This window comes from Bombyx mori, chromosome 13 (genome assembly GCF_030269925.1).
Source record: "Bombyx mori chromosome 13, ASM3026992v2".
In the NCBI taxonomy this organism is placed as follows: domain Eukaryota; kingdom Metazoa; phylum Arthropoda; class Insecta; order Lepidoptera; family Bombycidae; genus Bombyx; species Bombyx mori.
In genome coordinates, this window is record NC_085119.1 from 15,487,703 (window position 1) to 15,504,768 (window position 17,066).

The 17,066-nt window shown below is 37.3% G+C and overlaps 1 protein-coding gene across 1 annotated transcript in view; it reads right to left on the reverse strand.

Annotated features, from left to right (window-relative positions):
* LOC105841896 (uncharacterized) overlaps positions 1-17,066 on the reverse strand; it is a 109,870-nt gene that overhangs the window by 13,887 nt on the left and 78,917 nt on the right. Inside the window, exons 2-3 of the mRNA XM_012691674.4 lie at positions 16,031-16,393; positions 8,579-8,696 (exon numbers count right to left, since the gene is read on the reverse strand). Of these exons, the coding sequence (XP_012547128.1) occupies positions 8,579-8,696; positions 16,031-16,393 (481 nt within the window). The remainder of the gene's footprint in view (positions 1-8,578; positions 8,697-16,030; positions 16,394-17,066) is intronic.

Sequence of the window (17,066 nt, forward strand, 5' to 3'; positions counted from 1 at the left end):
TTCGGTTTGAAGGGTGGGGCAGCCGTCGTAACTATACTGAGACCTTAGAACTTATATCTCAACGTGTGTGGCGCATTTACGTCGTAGATGCCTATGGGCTCCAGTAACCACTTAACACCAGGTGGGCTGTGAGCTCGTCCACCCATCTAACTTAAATAAAAGTTCCCCACTAAATTAAAGTTCAATTAAAAATATCGAATTCTTGATGCTAAGAACAAATAAAACTAAAGCTATATTACAAAAATAAATGTCGCGTGTTAAGCGAAATATCGCTCAAAACCAAATAACCCGTTCTCGTCGAACCCGTCGCTCGCGACGAAGGGCTCGACGAGTAAATTAACTCTCAGACACAGCCCACTGAGTTTCTCGCCGGATCTTCTCAGTGGGTCGCGTTTCCAATCCGGTGGTAGATTCTGCGAAGCACGGCTCTTGCTAGGGTTCGTGTTAGCAACGTCATCAGGTTTGAGCCCCGTGAGCTCACCTACAAACGTTAGGGTTACGCTAAAATAGCCCCTAAGGCTATCAGCTTAGGTAGGAAAAAAAAAAAACCAAATAACCTTTCACCACCCCTTTCACCCCTATAATCATTAATGATGATAATTCCATGTATATTATTTTTCAATCGATAAGTACAAGGCAGTTAATTTCAACGTATCCTCCTAATGATCGTCTGGAACAGATTTCTCCTAGCGATAACATCGCCAATTATACTCTTGTTTTCAATATTTTATGTTGTTTTCATATTGACGTACAATAAAGCATACTCTACTATATACATACACAATACACGCCATTTCATTAGTGGCCCTTATTATACATATCTAAGCTTAATTTTAGACAAGAAAAACATCTGCAGAGAGTAGTCAGACAAGCAAAAATGTTGAAGGAAAGATGTAATCTGCGGTCTACTTAAATTTGACAACAGGACTAACTTATACTCAAATACAAGAATTAGGTAAAACCATCATCATTCTCCTGCCCTTCTCCCAGTCATTTGGGTTTGGCGCAACCTGTTTTCTCCTTCCATACTCCTCTATCAAATACCATTTCTTCGCTCACTCCCCTCTTACACATATTTTCTTTTATGCAATCCATCCATTTCTGCTTAGGTCTACCTCTTTCTCTTATCTTAGAATTAGGTTAAACTATAATAATTAAAATTCAGATATAAACAAATAACACACACATACGCAGGCATGCACACACACACACACACACGGACGAGCCTACGAGTAATATGACAGACTGACCCTGCGTGTTTATAATTACTTTAATTATAATTGTAAGCGGAATCTAGATACCGATTATATCATGTTCAAAATAATAGATATATATCATTAATACGCTTTTTTTTAATTGATTTTAATTTAATTAAATAAAAATAGAATAATTAATCTAAGCAAAGTCGCCGTAAGACACAATCTTATCCCAGTGCAATCAATGTAATAAAATAAATAATTTGAAACTCAGCAACAGTTCGTAATTGCATTACAAAAGTGAAACAAAATTTTCGAAGTCTAATATAAGTTTGTCCGCGCTTGAATTGTGCGCTACCACACGTTTGAAGAACGCGTTGAAAGCGTCTCAAGAGAAATATGTCTTTGGAACTACAAAGAAAATTTAACAGAAACTTACGAACAGATGTGGAGGGAAGCAAATGTATAAACTTTGCGTTCGTTCTGTGGCCAGTTTGAGATTGAGAAATTTATGAAGCACTAGCGACCCGCCCTCGCTTAGCTTCGGAAACATTAAATCTTATTATTGATAGGCGAAGCCCGCCATGTTGCGCGCGGTACGACAATAACTGCGCGTGACGCCGCGGGGCGAAGCTACTCTAAAAAAAGTTACTCTTTATATCATCAGCTACCTATTAGTGAAGTCTCATCAAAATCGGTGCAGCCGTTCCAGAGATTAGCCGGAACAAACAGACAGACAGAAATTGTAAAAAATGTTATTTTGGTGTATGTACCGTATATATATATATATATATTCATATGCATGTAGTAAAAAGCGGTTATTCCAATATTACAAACAGACACTCCAATTTTATTTATATGTATATATGTTGGAGTATTTCCACTTTCGGGTAGCGACATGGTAAGCGGGCGGTCTTCATAAGTCAATAAAACCAGAAATGAACTCAGAGCGTATATTACGCAGGAGCGCTCCGTCCGACACGGCGACTCGCTCGCTTCTGAGCTCGAGAGTTCTTTTTTTTTTTTTTTTTTTTTTTTTTTTTTTTTTTTCCTACCTAAGCTGAGAGCCTTGAGAGGCTATGTCAGCGTAACCCTAACTTTTGTAGGTGAGCTCACGGGGCTCAAACCTGATGACGTTGCTAACACGAACCCTAGCAAGAGCCGTGCTTCGCAGAATCTACCACCGGATCGGAAACGCGACCCACTGAGAAGATCCGGCGAGAAACTCAGTGGGCTGTGTCTGGGAGTTAATTTACTCGTCGAGCCCTTCGTCGCAAGCGACGGGTTCGACGAGAACGGTGACCGGTGCTTGAAGTACCTAGAAGCACCGTTAGTGGATCGGGAGGATCCGAGATGACGTGTTTTGGGCGACGTCGACTGCTTTCCATACTGTCCGCAGGATCGGGAATGTAGTTACCGGCGGCCACGATGAGAGGGTTCTCGTGTCGTACCGCTTTATCGAAGTGGTACTAGCTCGAGAGACAACAACGGAGCGTTTTTATAACAAGATATCGTGGTGGGCCGATGTTGTTTACGACTCTTATCTTGTACGTGTTGTTTTCGATGAATGCTTGCACCTGTTGTTTGTCGTCCCATCTGTATTAGTCATGAACTAATGGTTTATAAAAAACACGCGCCGACATATATGTATAGATGGCGCTCACAATATCGCTGTAAAAACAGCTTTGTCATTTATTTATCGCCATCGACATGAACGAACTCACATCCGTCATATCGTAACTAGAACTTATCGGCACAATGAAGTGAGTGTCACTGCATTTTGACTCACCTTCTTCAAGTTACTGCTACCCTTTCTCAACAACCATCCAATACACTGAAATTTTTGCCTTACATTCCTCACTTTAAGTATATAATGAAATTTTTGGAATGAAGTTCATTATGAGACGATGCGGAGGGGTACCCTAACCGGGAAAAAACATCCGTAACATAAGATTTTTATTAGTAATGCACACAGTGTATTACTTAACTTTGTAATAACGTACAAAAAATAACATATTTTTCTATCATTCATTGACCACGATCTCAGAGCGTTCGTTTGCGCAATACACTAACTCCTATGCAAACAACCGTGAATGAACTGTACCACAATAAGTTCGCACGTTACCGGATGACCGTGAGTTGTTGCGAATCATCCAGTTTTATTTTCTTTATAACTCGATTAGAACTTAAAATTAGTATTTTTATAATAAGGAACTTCGTTCCTATCCGGTGTCCCACGACACCACACAATTTTTTTTTAAATAAATTTCAAGATCGCTTCAGGTCGAAATGTCTAAACTTTTTTTTTAATTTTTTATTTATTGCTTATATGAGTGGACGAGCTCACAGCCCACCTGCTGTTAAGTGGTTACTGAAGCCCATAGACATCCACAACGTAAATGCGCCACCTACCTTGAGATAAGTTCTAAGGTCTCAGTATAGTTACAAACCGAAACGCATTATTGCTTCACGGTAGAAATAGGCAGGGTGGTGGTACCTACCCGTGCGGACTCACAAAGGGACCTACCACCAGTGAAAAACTGATAAAACTGATAAATAAAATTAGCATCCGTTATTATCTATTAAGTTTATTTAGGTTTTTTTTTTTTTTTTTTATCATGTTTCAGGGACACGGCCTTCAGCAATGAAGAAAGCGACGAAGAAGAAGAAGAATTATCTAAGATTTTTTTACACTTTTAAAACAGTCATTTTGTATATTTTCATATATACCAGTAATTAAAAAAAATACTGACACTTCAAACATGACGCCATGATGTGATGACGTCAAACAAATAACATTCTTCTTTTAATGTACATGATTGATCAAAGAGTAAAATTACTTATAAATTTTAATTCCAAATTTTATATACATATTATTATCCTAATATTCTCCTCGGTTTTCCCGAGTTGTAGATATACTTAAAACAACTTTTACGATTTAATCCCGCATTTAAAAATCTTTAAAGTATTCGAAACATCAAATATAACTTAATAACAATAACAAACGCGAACTTAATCCGTAAAACTAGTTTAAATTAAATTTTCATATAGTTTAGAAACGCCGTCTCGTTTAATTATAAACTAACATTACAAAATCGAGAATGTCCGACAGCTGACAATGGATTTTCTCGTGAAAGCGGGAGTTGCCAACCATTCCGACGGTGAGATTAAACTTGGCCGGCACACGTTACCACCTGAGGCGAGCCTCGCCAAGTTCTTCGTACTTCCAAATTTTAATAAAAACCTCATTTTTAATACGCTTTTATTAGTTTCAGACGTATGTATGTAACGGAATCTTTGAACATGATTTTGACCCCCTTCAAAACGTGGGATTAACTCGAAATTTGGTATAATTATTAAGGACCGATGACAAAATATATTGAAAAAATTGAAATACAACAAAAAATGAAAAATAAATAATAGTTTAAAAAAACTAACAAAATACGCTTTTCTAGAATATTCAACTAAAAAATAGTTTTTTTTTAATAAATTTCAATTAAAAATAGTGTAAGAAAAAAGATTTTTTTGTAAAAAAAGCTATTATTTTTACAATAAAACCGAAAATTTATCGTCCTTTTCGGCTCTATCCTTCATACCTTTATCAAACTTGAATTCATCTGTTTTATTTTACGTAAACTATAGAGAACGCTCTGAGAAACAATAAAAACAAGAAGAAAACGGGACATTAATCTCGAGCCCACGTCTAAAGGTGTGGGGCTCCGGACTTATGTCACTATTTCGGTAAACAGTGGAACTATCCGCCCATTTATGCCAAAAAACATTCTCTTTGTAGACAAACCTAAGCATTTACTTATACTAGAGGTCCCGCAGTAGTCGAAATTCGACTATAATTAGTTGGAATTGTAAGTTTGTACACTGCTATGATTGCAATCTATTCTCAATTTGACAACAGACGTCAAGAACAAAAGTTTGACAATAAATAGTATGCATGCGTGTGTGCGTCAAATACATGGTATGTAGTGTGTGTAATGTTTTCTTTATTGAATCAATGTATCTTTAATGCATTATTTAAAAAAAATATTAGCATTGTGCACTTCTTCTCTATATTCTCTATAAGTGTGGAAAATTTCATACTCCTCCGTCCGCGCAATTTTCGTAAAAAGGGATACAAAGTTTTTGCTTCACGTATTAGTATTTATTTATATGTATAAGATGTCATCTCTCAAGCTAAACTGAAATTCGTGTATTGACTATTACACTAGTAACTTCAGTGATTGTTTGCCGATCACGTAATGATAGCAATATCCTGAATACAATAAATATCGCAGACAATTTTTTTAGTAATTCTTTATAAATTATTTTTAATTAATTTTTATTTGCATAGATGGGTGGACGTATTCACAGCCCTGGTGTTAAGTGGTTACCGGAGCCCATAGACATCTACAACGTAAATGCCTCCACCCACCTTGAGATATGAGTTCTAAGGTCTTAGTATAGTTACAACGGCTGCCCCACCCTTCAAACCGAAACTATTTTGACAAACTATCTGTGAGAGCTCAATTGAGAAATGAATCTAACACTGTGTTGGTACTATTACATATATTGTCAAGCCAAAATCTAGCAGCTAAATTTCAGATAAACGTTTGTGTTGCATACATGAGTGAACAAACTCACCGGCCTAACCTAATGCTACCTAGTATAACCTAGTGCTTGCCGGAAGTCTATGGGAGGCTTTATATCGACAATTACGTCATTCACTTAAGTTCACATAAGATTTCAAATGTATTGCTTAATTATTGTCCTACCCAAACAAAACGCAACATAATTACCCAGATCGATACATTTATGGATATGATTTTTAGTACACAACTTTATTCCTTGATTGTTGTAATCTTTCACGAAATCTTCTTAATAACGTATTTCCTTGGAAATATTAATGTCTGCCAAGAAATCGCATTAAATCTCTTAACACTAGTTAGTGCATAACAAGAGTTCTGTCCGCAATGCGGCCCCACTACATTTGATGGGTAACTTCATACATCAACCTTCACCGGCTTACGCTGACATATGAAATTCTATTACAGCCTCCCCCGGTTGTACTTGAACGGTGGGTGCACGGAGGCGGGAGGCGGGTCATGTTAGGTTGGATAATTCGAGTACCTGTCAAGCGATTCGCTGGAAATTAGAGAGAACGGACTATGAGCTGACAATGTTGGAAATTGCATTACCTAAGCGTCAAGGAATCGAATTTATATTGAATATGATACAAATTGACGGAATGGGGGAGCGAAACTCGTCACAGACCTAAAATTCGTTACTGGCTTTATTAAATTAGATACAGTAAATTATAATTATCCGCTTAAAGGCGCTTCCTTGAACCTTATGAAGGAGGTTTTCAGGAGGGAGGAGATTTTTTTTAATGTTCAATTTCGTATTAACTTTATTATTTTTATGATTTCTATAATTTGATTCAAGGTTTTCCGATAATTTTTAATTTGTTATCTACCTTACAGTAAAATTATTTGTCCATTTCATGGTAATTAGATTTTATTTTACTTAATTACAGTAAAATATATGAGTGGGTAGTTCGAAAATAAATATACAATAAGTGTGTGACGAACGGTAGGCATAGGCTTGGCTCTGCCCTGGCATTGCTGAAGTCCATAGGCAACGTAACCACTCACCATCGTACCACGTACCACCACGTACGCTCATCTGCCTCCTAGGGCAATAAAAATATAATAAAAAACGTAAAAGTACGGTTTAAATTCACGCCTGTTTTAAGCTTTCTTTAAATACAAACTTTCACAAATATCAAAAAACGTACCGATACTAGGTGGTAATAAGACTTAATCATATCCAAACTGGACTATCTGTGTCCCAAAATGTTTTTGAAAAATATAAATTTCTATTAATATTGAAAAAACGAACTCTCAGCCTATGCATACAATGGAATGGGAGGCTCTAGATGTGTTAGAAGTGTGAAGTATACACATCGTCAAAGGTTACTGGATGCTTTGTTGATTACGGGACGTATTTCGGTTTCATGGGATTCTACCGCTGACAACAAATGTTTTCAATTGAATCGAAAACATTGTTCTAATCTTAAAATTGAATGTTATTTTATGTATTATTTAAATTTTATTTTTGTAATGTATTTGCAATAAGAAATTGGAATAAAAAAAATTTTTAGCTACTTAAATCTTAAATTTATAAGTAGATTGACGAAATTTATAAGTAGATTGATTTATAAGTAGATGCGCCGATTTGACGGTCATTAACTGTATGAAAAAAAAACAATTCCTTGAAACTACTCACGCATCGCCTATGTTTTTTATACCGTATAATAAATATTTTAAGTCTAATATGCTATCTTGGTTTACTATGTATAAGCTATTACATAGTGAAGATTCATGAAAATTCGTCCAATATTTTGTCTGAAAGAGTAACATACAAGTCTTGTCGATTCTATCATATGTAATCTACATAAAAGCTTCAGTTATTTATTACATGATGAGATACTAAAGTACATAAAGCACACAATCACAATTTGTGACATTTCTCTCTAACACACAAATATTATTCTTGCTCTAATACTACTATAGTTAGTATTGTATCAGCTATGATGTAGGTTGATTTGGATTTTAAAAACGTATTCAACCTGGCTAGAGTGCCTTACCAGAAATTGGCAAACGTAGACTGGAAATGGTCAGAGGTTTGAGCAAAGCATTTGGTTACAATGAGTTATGGGTTCAAGTTATATCTAGAAAAAATAATTCCGAAGAAAAGAAGAAAAATAGAAGAACAAAAATATTAACCTTCAAGCCGAACCGTAAGATTACTTAGTGGCAAAAATGTTCTAGATAGCAGTACTAATCGTCGTGTGCTAACTCGAACCCTTATCACTAGAAATAAAGATAGAAATTAAAGCTATTTTATAATCCTTAGTATCACCATCCTTCTGCCGATTCAGTCATTCTTTTTTTTATTGCTTAGATGGATGGACGAGCTCACAGCCCACCTGGTGGTAAGTGGTTACTGGAGCCCATAAACATCTACAACGTAAATACGCCATCCGCCTTGAGATATAAGTTCTAAGGTCTCAAGTCAACAACGGCTACCCTACCCTTCAAACCGAAACGCATTACTGCTTCACGGCATAAATAGGCAGGGCGGTGGTACCTACCCGCGCAGACTCACAAGAGGTCCTACCACCAGTAATAAACCACTCAACCAAGTAAACCATTCGTTCTGTTTTGAAGGGGATAGCCTTTTTAAAAAACAATTGAGACCTCAATCTCATGTTTTAAGACGGATGGAGTCGATCGCGTTACGGTTTTTATGAGTTCTAGTCACCACTTAACAAAAGATAGAAGAGGAGATCGTGTATCATTAAAAAGAAAAAGAAAAGCGAAACTTACCTTTCCGGCGTGGCGAGTGTGAGGTTCGGCGCTGGGAAGGCACCTTCCGCTGCACAGATGACGTTCACTGTGTCATCGTCTGTTTTGTTCTGTATCAACCGGAAATTGGTCTCCGGCACTGTAATTAAATATCTTAGGTGAATAACTTTGAGCATATGATGTTCGAGACCACAGTTATACATATTTCAAATTTCTTGTAAACGCATTTTCAACGTTTGTTTTGAGATATTAATGCGCTTTTATTAACTTCAGACGTATGTAATATTACACATGTTAGTATGTTAATATGTAACGGAATCTATGAACATGATTTTGACCCCCGTCAAAACGTCGGATTAACTCGAACTTTGGTATACTTATTAAGGACCGATGACAATTCAATATTTAAAAAAGTTGAAATTCAACTAAAAAATGAAAAATAAATAATAGTTGAAAAAAAGAAAAAAATACGCTTTTATAGAAAATTCTACTAAAAAATAAATCTGAATAAATTTGCTGCTTTTCAGGATATTATCAAAACAACCCTTCTACTAATAACATGCACCCTACGCTTTTTTAACAATAAAATCATTTTTTCTTACACTATTTTTAATTCAAATTTATTAAGAATTATTTTCTATTTTTAGTGGGATTTTTTTGGGAAAAGCGTATTTTTTTAGATTTTTTTACCAATTTTTTTAATATGCTAAGAAGAATGGACCAGCTCCTGGCTCACCTGGCGTTAAATGGTCACCGGAGCTCATAGACGTTAAGCACGTTATTGCCGCTGCCCATCTTGAGACAAGAGTTCTAAGTCTCAGTTTTTACAATATGAAGGCTGCCCTATCCTTCAAGCTCAAACGCATTACTGCTCCACAGCAAAAATATGCAGGGTATTGGTACCAACCCATGCGGGCTCACAAGACTTCTTACCACCAGTTACAAATAAAAAAGCTCGCGGTAAACAAGCTTTGAAGTGAGCGGTGTTTTCGTTTGGGATAAAGACTATGACCTAATTACAATATTAAAAGAATAAAAATATGTAATGATAGGGTGCGCTTTGGCTGTGACCATGGCATCGCTGATCTTCATCAGCAACGGTGATAACGATTAGGTAGGTCGTATGCTCGTAACAAATAAAAATAAAAACACGCGTGACACTCGGGGACTGCCGAGGTAAAGCTATTGCATAGTGTTTTTTATCAACTTATGCAATTATAATTAGACAATAATAATTTAATATTAAAACAATAATAAAATACGACCACGTTATATTTATAAACATTAAGAAACTAAAACATTAACTGTAACCTTTACACTCATAAGCTAGACCGCGCGAAAGATAGATGGGCAGACTTTTCATGATGCGCATGCAATGCGACGTCACGCTACACAAGCGCAACGTGTGAATGTATTGAACGCGAGCTATATGGTAGGTATTGGTTAGGTTTTATTTTCGTTACGAAATTCCTTGATTCGGTCGCCTTGCTCAAAGCCCGCGATAAATATTATGCAATAGCTTAAAAATGAAAATGAAAGTACATTGAAAACGACAAAAAAAAATCACACCGTCATTATATCAGCTTCCAATATTAGACACCACCACCGTTTTCACTATGAAAATAAAGACAATTCAATGGATTTATTGACATCAATGTTAGAATTTATTCGACGTTAATTATTTAGCGTACGAACACCCGCTGACCAGGCAAACAAAACACAAAACGACATCAAATTACTTGTAAAAAGCAGTACAGCACTGATTTCTTGCTACGGCAACTGAAATATATTTGGTGAAATTGCTCGCCAATAGTTCTCGTGACATATTAACACAATACATTTCCAATAAAGGCAAAATATATACAGGGGTACCAACTTCGTGCATTCGCAAAAGCACTTCACGTAATAATATTGACATGTCAGGTGTTGAAAATCTTTTCTCGGTTGAAGAATACGTCATAGGGAATACGAAATAACGCAGAGATGTATTTATTCTTGAGCCGGATGACTCATAGCAAAAGTATTGTCTGTAAATGCTTTTTGGATTTCGCAATGTTCCAACAAGGTAGGGGCTAACTCTGTTCTGGTAGCGAAAGGTACCTTCCAGGATCATACAGTATTCGACATTGAAAAAAAATTTCTCTCAACAGAGATGAATGGATTAATTACCAACAGAAGTGGCATGAATGAATAACTTGAATCATATAATTATACAGGAGCGTAGTAAAATGAAAACAAAATAAACGGAATGTTTCACACTAAATAGTTGGATGTGCTTATATGACCGTCATGTAGATTCGAAGGTTTCTTTTTTTGTTGGCTAACCGGAACTCTGTCGCCGGTAATGTAACGTTATACCTGTGTACCTGTTTACCCTTTGTCGGCATCGAGGTCAAACGATGTCTTACCGGACTATTAAATAACAGTGACATTGATTGGGGGAACAATCGATAGTATTATAGATACTGCGCAGATTTTTACTCGACACTGCTGGAGTCGCGGATATATTTGCTTACACTAGATGGCAATGATTATTCTTCATACCAAATATTTTTGCGCTTAGATTAATCATCATCATCATCATCATCACCCTTTACCTGCCCACTGCTGGACATAGGCCTTCCCCAATGCCTTCCACAGAATGCGGTCCTCCGCCTTCCGCATCCAACGATTTCCCGCCGTGCGCACTAAGTCGTCAGTCCACCTGGTTGGAGGACGCCCCACGCTCCTGGTACCCATCCGTGGCCTCCATTCTAGGACTTTCCTCCCCCACCTGGCATCGTTGGTTCGACAGACGTGACCAGCCCATTGCCACTTTAGCCTGCTGACTTTGAGAGCTATGTCGTCGACTTTGGTTCTCCGTAGAATTTCTTCGTTCCGGATTTTGTCCCTTAGATAGCTCTCTCCATCGCCCGCTGTGCGACTCTTAACTTATGGGCCAGCCCCGCCGTCAGTGTCCAGGTTTCCGCGCCACAGGTCATCGCGGGGAGAACGCACTAATTAAAGACTTGAATCTTCAGGCATTGAGGAATTTGCGAGGTGAGGATTTCATTAGATTAATGCGATCGAATATTTTAACTGTATGTAGTCAGTAAACTAACTACAATGTATTACAGTACTTTAACTATAATTATAGTACTAATTGTACTATACTGTACAAAATAATTTAATACATATGTATGCATACATAAGTAGTAAACTATATTAATAGTTAATATAAATCGTATCTCTCTTTATAGGGGAAATTAATAACCTTAGATACTAAGAACAAACAAGCTTGCTGAAACTCAGCAAACTATTCACAGGACTGTGTCTGGTTTTGAAACCTGTGAAAGAGATAGTATATTTTGGAACGAAGTTCCTTATGGGACGGTGCGGAGGGGTACCCTAACCGAGAAAAAACGTCCGTAACGTAAGATTTTTATTAGTAATTCACACAGTGTACGATTTAACTTTGTAATAACGTACAAAAAATAACATATTTTGTTATTATTCATTGACCACGATCTCAGAGCGTTCGTTTGCGCAATACACTAACTCTTATCCAACCAACCGTGAATGAAGTGTACCACAATAAGTTCGCACGTTACCGAATGACCGTGGGTTGTTGCGAAACCTCCAGTTTTATTTTCTTTATACCTCGAATAGAACCTAAAATTAATAGGAAGGAACTTCGTCCCTATTCGGTGTCCCACGACACCACACTTTTTTTTTTCTTCATATTCAATGAATATGTAGGTGTCTATGGGCTCCAGTAACCACTTAACACCAGGTGGGCTGTGAGCTCGTCCACACATCTAAGCAATAAAAAAAAAAAAAAAAAAAAAAAAAAAAACCACCTAATTTTTGTCCTGAAGCAGTAGTAATAAGTTTAGGTTTCATGTTTGATACGATCGTTATACTATGCAATTGAGATTTACATTCATGTCTCAGGGTAGAAAAACAAGCAAAAAAGAAACAATTCATTTCTTTTCGTGTCGATACTGATAAAGGATATTAGAGCGAAGTTATAAGATGAAAATCGGTGAAAAAAACATTTTAGGATTTTCTTGCATACATGCATACCAAACCAATAAAAGCGTGTTCAAATGGTGTCTGCTCAACATGTAATTTCACTTTCAATTTCATGCCAACAGAAATATGTCACACGGTTCGAGTACATCAGGCATCTCACTTATTAGGTTACGGCCGATCACAATGTACCCTTTAATTTTCGACTACAAATCAAATAAAATCAAATAAAAAAAAAAATTCAACAAAATGAAAGTACATACTTGTTGAACGTCAAAAGTGCTACCGCCAATTTACAAAAACTAGCGTCCGTCCTGAGAAGAATTGGCAAGAAACTCAGCGGGTATATCTTTTTTTATTTTTTAATATTAGATACCTAGAACTACCAAATAATGCATACAGAATCAAAACAATTACACCAACAACATCTATGTATTAATATTGGCCGAGAGATTTACGTCTAGCCACATAATTAATTGAGAGTTGACACCGAACAATGATTTAGATCAACGTGTGCGTTTTCCAAATTAATAGCTCGCTCTGTGTTCGATCTGCGGTTAAATATTTCAATTTGTATTTCATGTTATGGGAGGTTAATTAAAATTGGAACTATGATTGGATAAGTATTGATGACGTAACGGCTCGATAAATGTGCTCGTATCGAATTGACGGGCTTTATATTTAATAAATACTAGTGGTCCCCCCCGAAGTCAAAATTCGATCATAATTAATTAAAATTTTACGTTTGAACATTATTATGGTTCTATTGTCACATTTCTATAATCAGTGTTCTTTAATCACAGATTTCGCCAAGACCACACTATGGACAAATAACATTAAAGACAAACAACATTAATCTATTCTCAATTAGACCACAGACTAACAATAAATGAAAAAGTATATTTTCGTGTGTGCGTTAAATACATCGTAGTGTGCGTAATGTTTTTTTATTGATTTAATGTATTTTTATGCATAGTTTTATAAATATATTAGCATTCTGCACTCCTTCTCTGTATTCTCTATAAGTTTGGGAAATTTCATACTCCTCCGTCCGCGCAATTTTCGTAAAAGTGGGTACAAAGTTTTTGCTTCACTTATTGATATACAGATTCTTGGCATGTTTTTAGTTGGATAATAATTAATGATTTTTTATTAACTAATTTGAAATTAGTGGTATCCTCCAAGTCTTGTACCAGCAGACTGCGATCGCGTTATTTGATATCAGGGTGTATTTAAGTCGTCCGGTTAGTATCTAGGATCCGGTCCGTTACTGCTACGAGACAATTATGCATTTTGCTTTGGAGTGCAGATGTTAGACAATTTTACAGATGAAAGACAGATGTTAGACAATTTTATTCGGTTTTTTTTATTTATTGCTTAGAGGGGGGACGAGCTCACAGCCCACCTGGTTTTAAGCGGTTACTGGAGCCCATGGACATCTACAATGTAAATGTGCCACCCACCTTGAGATATAATTTCTAAGGGTCTCAGTATAGTTACAACGCATTACTGCTTCACGGCAGAAATAGGCAGGGTGGTGGTACCCACCCGCGCGGACTCACAAGAGGTCCTACCACCAGTAGACTTGTCCTGTTTCTTAATATTTTGCAAATTAAATTATAATCAGCTCTAAAACATTAAATGAAACCACGGAAATAAAACAGTTATAAGAAAAAAAGGAAGTGAGTGTTTGCGGTAGCGTCGTCTTCCATCTGACGATGTGGTACCATCGGGATCGTCAGATGCCCGAAGACTTACAAGTGGTATTGGCATAAAAAGAAATGCGGATGTGGATAGCAGATGTCGGAACGTATAAAACTAGCTTAACCTTACAAAAAGTAGTGTCCGGTCCATTTCATAGGAAATCGTTGCACTAATTGACAAAAAAATATGTTAATTAAGTTTTGTAAGTATTTTCAATCGCCTTATTATCTTTAGGTATATTTTTTTATTACTATACTTTACATTTCAATCATATGTTTATGTACAGCCATGTAATTAGGTATTTAATAATTAATTATAAACCTGAACGAGTTTTACGATGAAATAAAAATGCCATAGGGAAATATATCAAACGCAGTGCGTATTGTGAGCTGTCTTGGCTAAATATTATATGTAGTAATACCAATTCTCTGTCCATTATTGAGGGTTTTTGAGTTTTAGCAGCAGTTTCAGCAATTTATCATTATTTGAATCGAGCTGTTAACTAGTGTAGGCATCGCAGGACAGATCTTTTTGGCGAGGCTTGGGGGGGCCTATGTCCAGCAGTGGACCACTGTGGGCTGATAAGAAGAAGAAGAAGTCGACTAGTCGAGTCGAGCACAATCGAGTAATGCTGAAATCTTGTTTTTTTTTTATTGCTTAGATGGGTGGACGAGCTCACAGCCCACCTGGTGTTAAGTGGTTACTGGAGCCCATGGACATCTACAACGTAAATGCGCCACCCACCTTGAGATATAAGTTCTAAGGTCTTAAGTAAGTTACAACGGCTGCTCCACCCTTCAAACCGAAACGCATTACTGCTTCACGGCAGAAATAGGCAGGGCGGTAGTACCTACCCGCGCGGACTCACAAGAGGTGATTTATCGATACATTAAAAGCAAATACCGAGATAAAAGTAATTTTAAGATTTTCCAACACGCTATCATTCTCAGACTTAGGCCGTGGCTCAATCGACAGTCGGCGTCCATAGTTTGTGTTACAAATACAAAAAGTAAACGATTTACATGACGCTGTCCTCGCAAAATGTAAAACTAGCTTTGCGGTTATTCGTTTCGTTCCGATGTAACGTTATAACTTTATTCGCTTTAAGCGATACTTAATCTTTTAACTAGCAATTAATTAATTAATAATTAATTTAATTTTCTTGCTCCTTCACTTGTTAAGGTATTAACTATTCAAATATTCGTTTTCCGATATGTTTTTCAGTACAGTATAGTATTGTTAAAATTATTTACGCATGTTATGTGTTTAATAAAAAAAATAGTAATAACAATCTTGTTTTCTGGTTAAATGGGAGAGTAATTGAGAAATCTAAATATAAGTAAACTTTTTGAAATTGGACAAAATGGCTTTCACTCCGCCTGGTGCTAACCACTAGTTACTAGAGCCCATGAATATCGCAACGCCAACGGTGTCACAGAATCAATTGAAACAGTCCCAATTGTTATTTATGACGAACAAGTGACTGCTGGGTGACTGAAATAGATTTGGTAGAACACCATTAAAAATTATATGCCTATTAGGCAACTCTTTCTAAAAGAAACAAAATATAAATGAAAATTAAGATGTTTTGATAATTAAAATAAATTAATTCGACTCCCGTCCCTTTACCGTGAAGAATGTAAAATAAGAATTATAAAACTGTAGCTTGAACTCATCACTAATTTTAAATTCACTGACGAACGTCACAAAAACTAGCACGTACATAAAATAAGTGTTTTAAAACCGAAATCAACTCACCGAACACAGTCATTTGTTTCGTTCTAGAATCTTCCTCCATAAAAGTTGACACAACACACGTGTAATCACCAGAAATGTCTGTATTGGGCTTAACTATACGTAATGCTCTGTGCATCTTCAGTGGATCGTTAGACGCCCGATAAGTGAGGTCCACCCGGCCTCTGAGTATGCCCATGTCCTGTGGCTTTTGAGGCACTATCCATTGATAAACCGGCCTCGCGTTGTTCTTGAAGAACCATTTAACCATGAGGCCGGACGTGTTGTTTCCGTATGTGTAATCACAGTCTAATATAACAGCGTCTTGTACACCGTACTGAATTATCTCGGGGACCACAACTTTCACTATCTTCACCGCGTTTCGACCTGGAACAAAATAAAAACACATTAGTAAATAAATTTAAAAAAAAGAAGAAGCAATGGACGCAGTACAGACACGATAAATCTATATATTAATACGTGAAGCAAAAACTTTGTACCCCTTTTTAAGAAAATTGCGCGGACGGAGGAGAATGAAATTTCCCACACATAATAATATAGAGAATATAGAGAAGGAGTGCAGAATGCTAATGCAATTTTTTTTAAAATTTTATTATGCAAGTCTGTGGTCAAATAGAGAATAGGTTAGTAGTGAGTTTTTTTTTTTTTCCACAGGAGAAAATCGCCGGATCCCCGGGGCGGTATGTGGGAGTTGAACCTCACTAAAAACCCCTGCCGCTCACAGCCGGCGCCCTACCCCGGACCGGGTGGGAACCCAGTCGGAGCTATTGAGACGGCGGGACAGGGTTTACGCAGAGCACATTACATCCATCCCGCCGTCCCCCAGACGCCGGACCGGCGGCCGCCAGCGACACGACCGCCGGTTCCCTCGGTCGACGGGCCAAGAGCCCGCATTGATGGCGCCGCGCTACACCTTCCCCCGGAGCGGTCGGGGGAACACGGCTTACCACGCCGCCCCACGCCCAGGCTCCTTCCCGCACAAAACGGGTGGAGCCCGAAGCTCTTAGGGGGCCGGGTTACGGACGAGACCCCGGTCCCG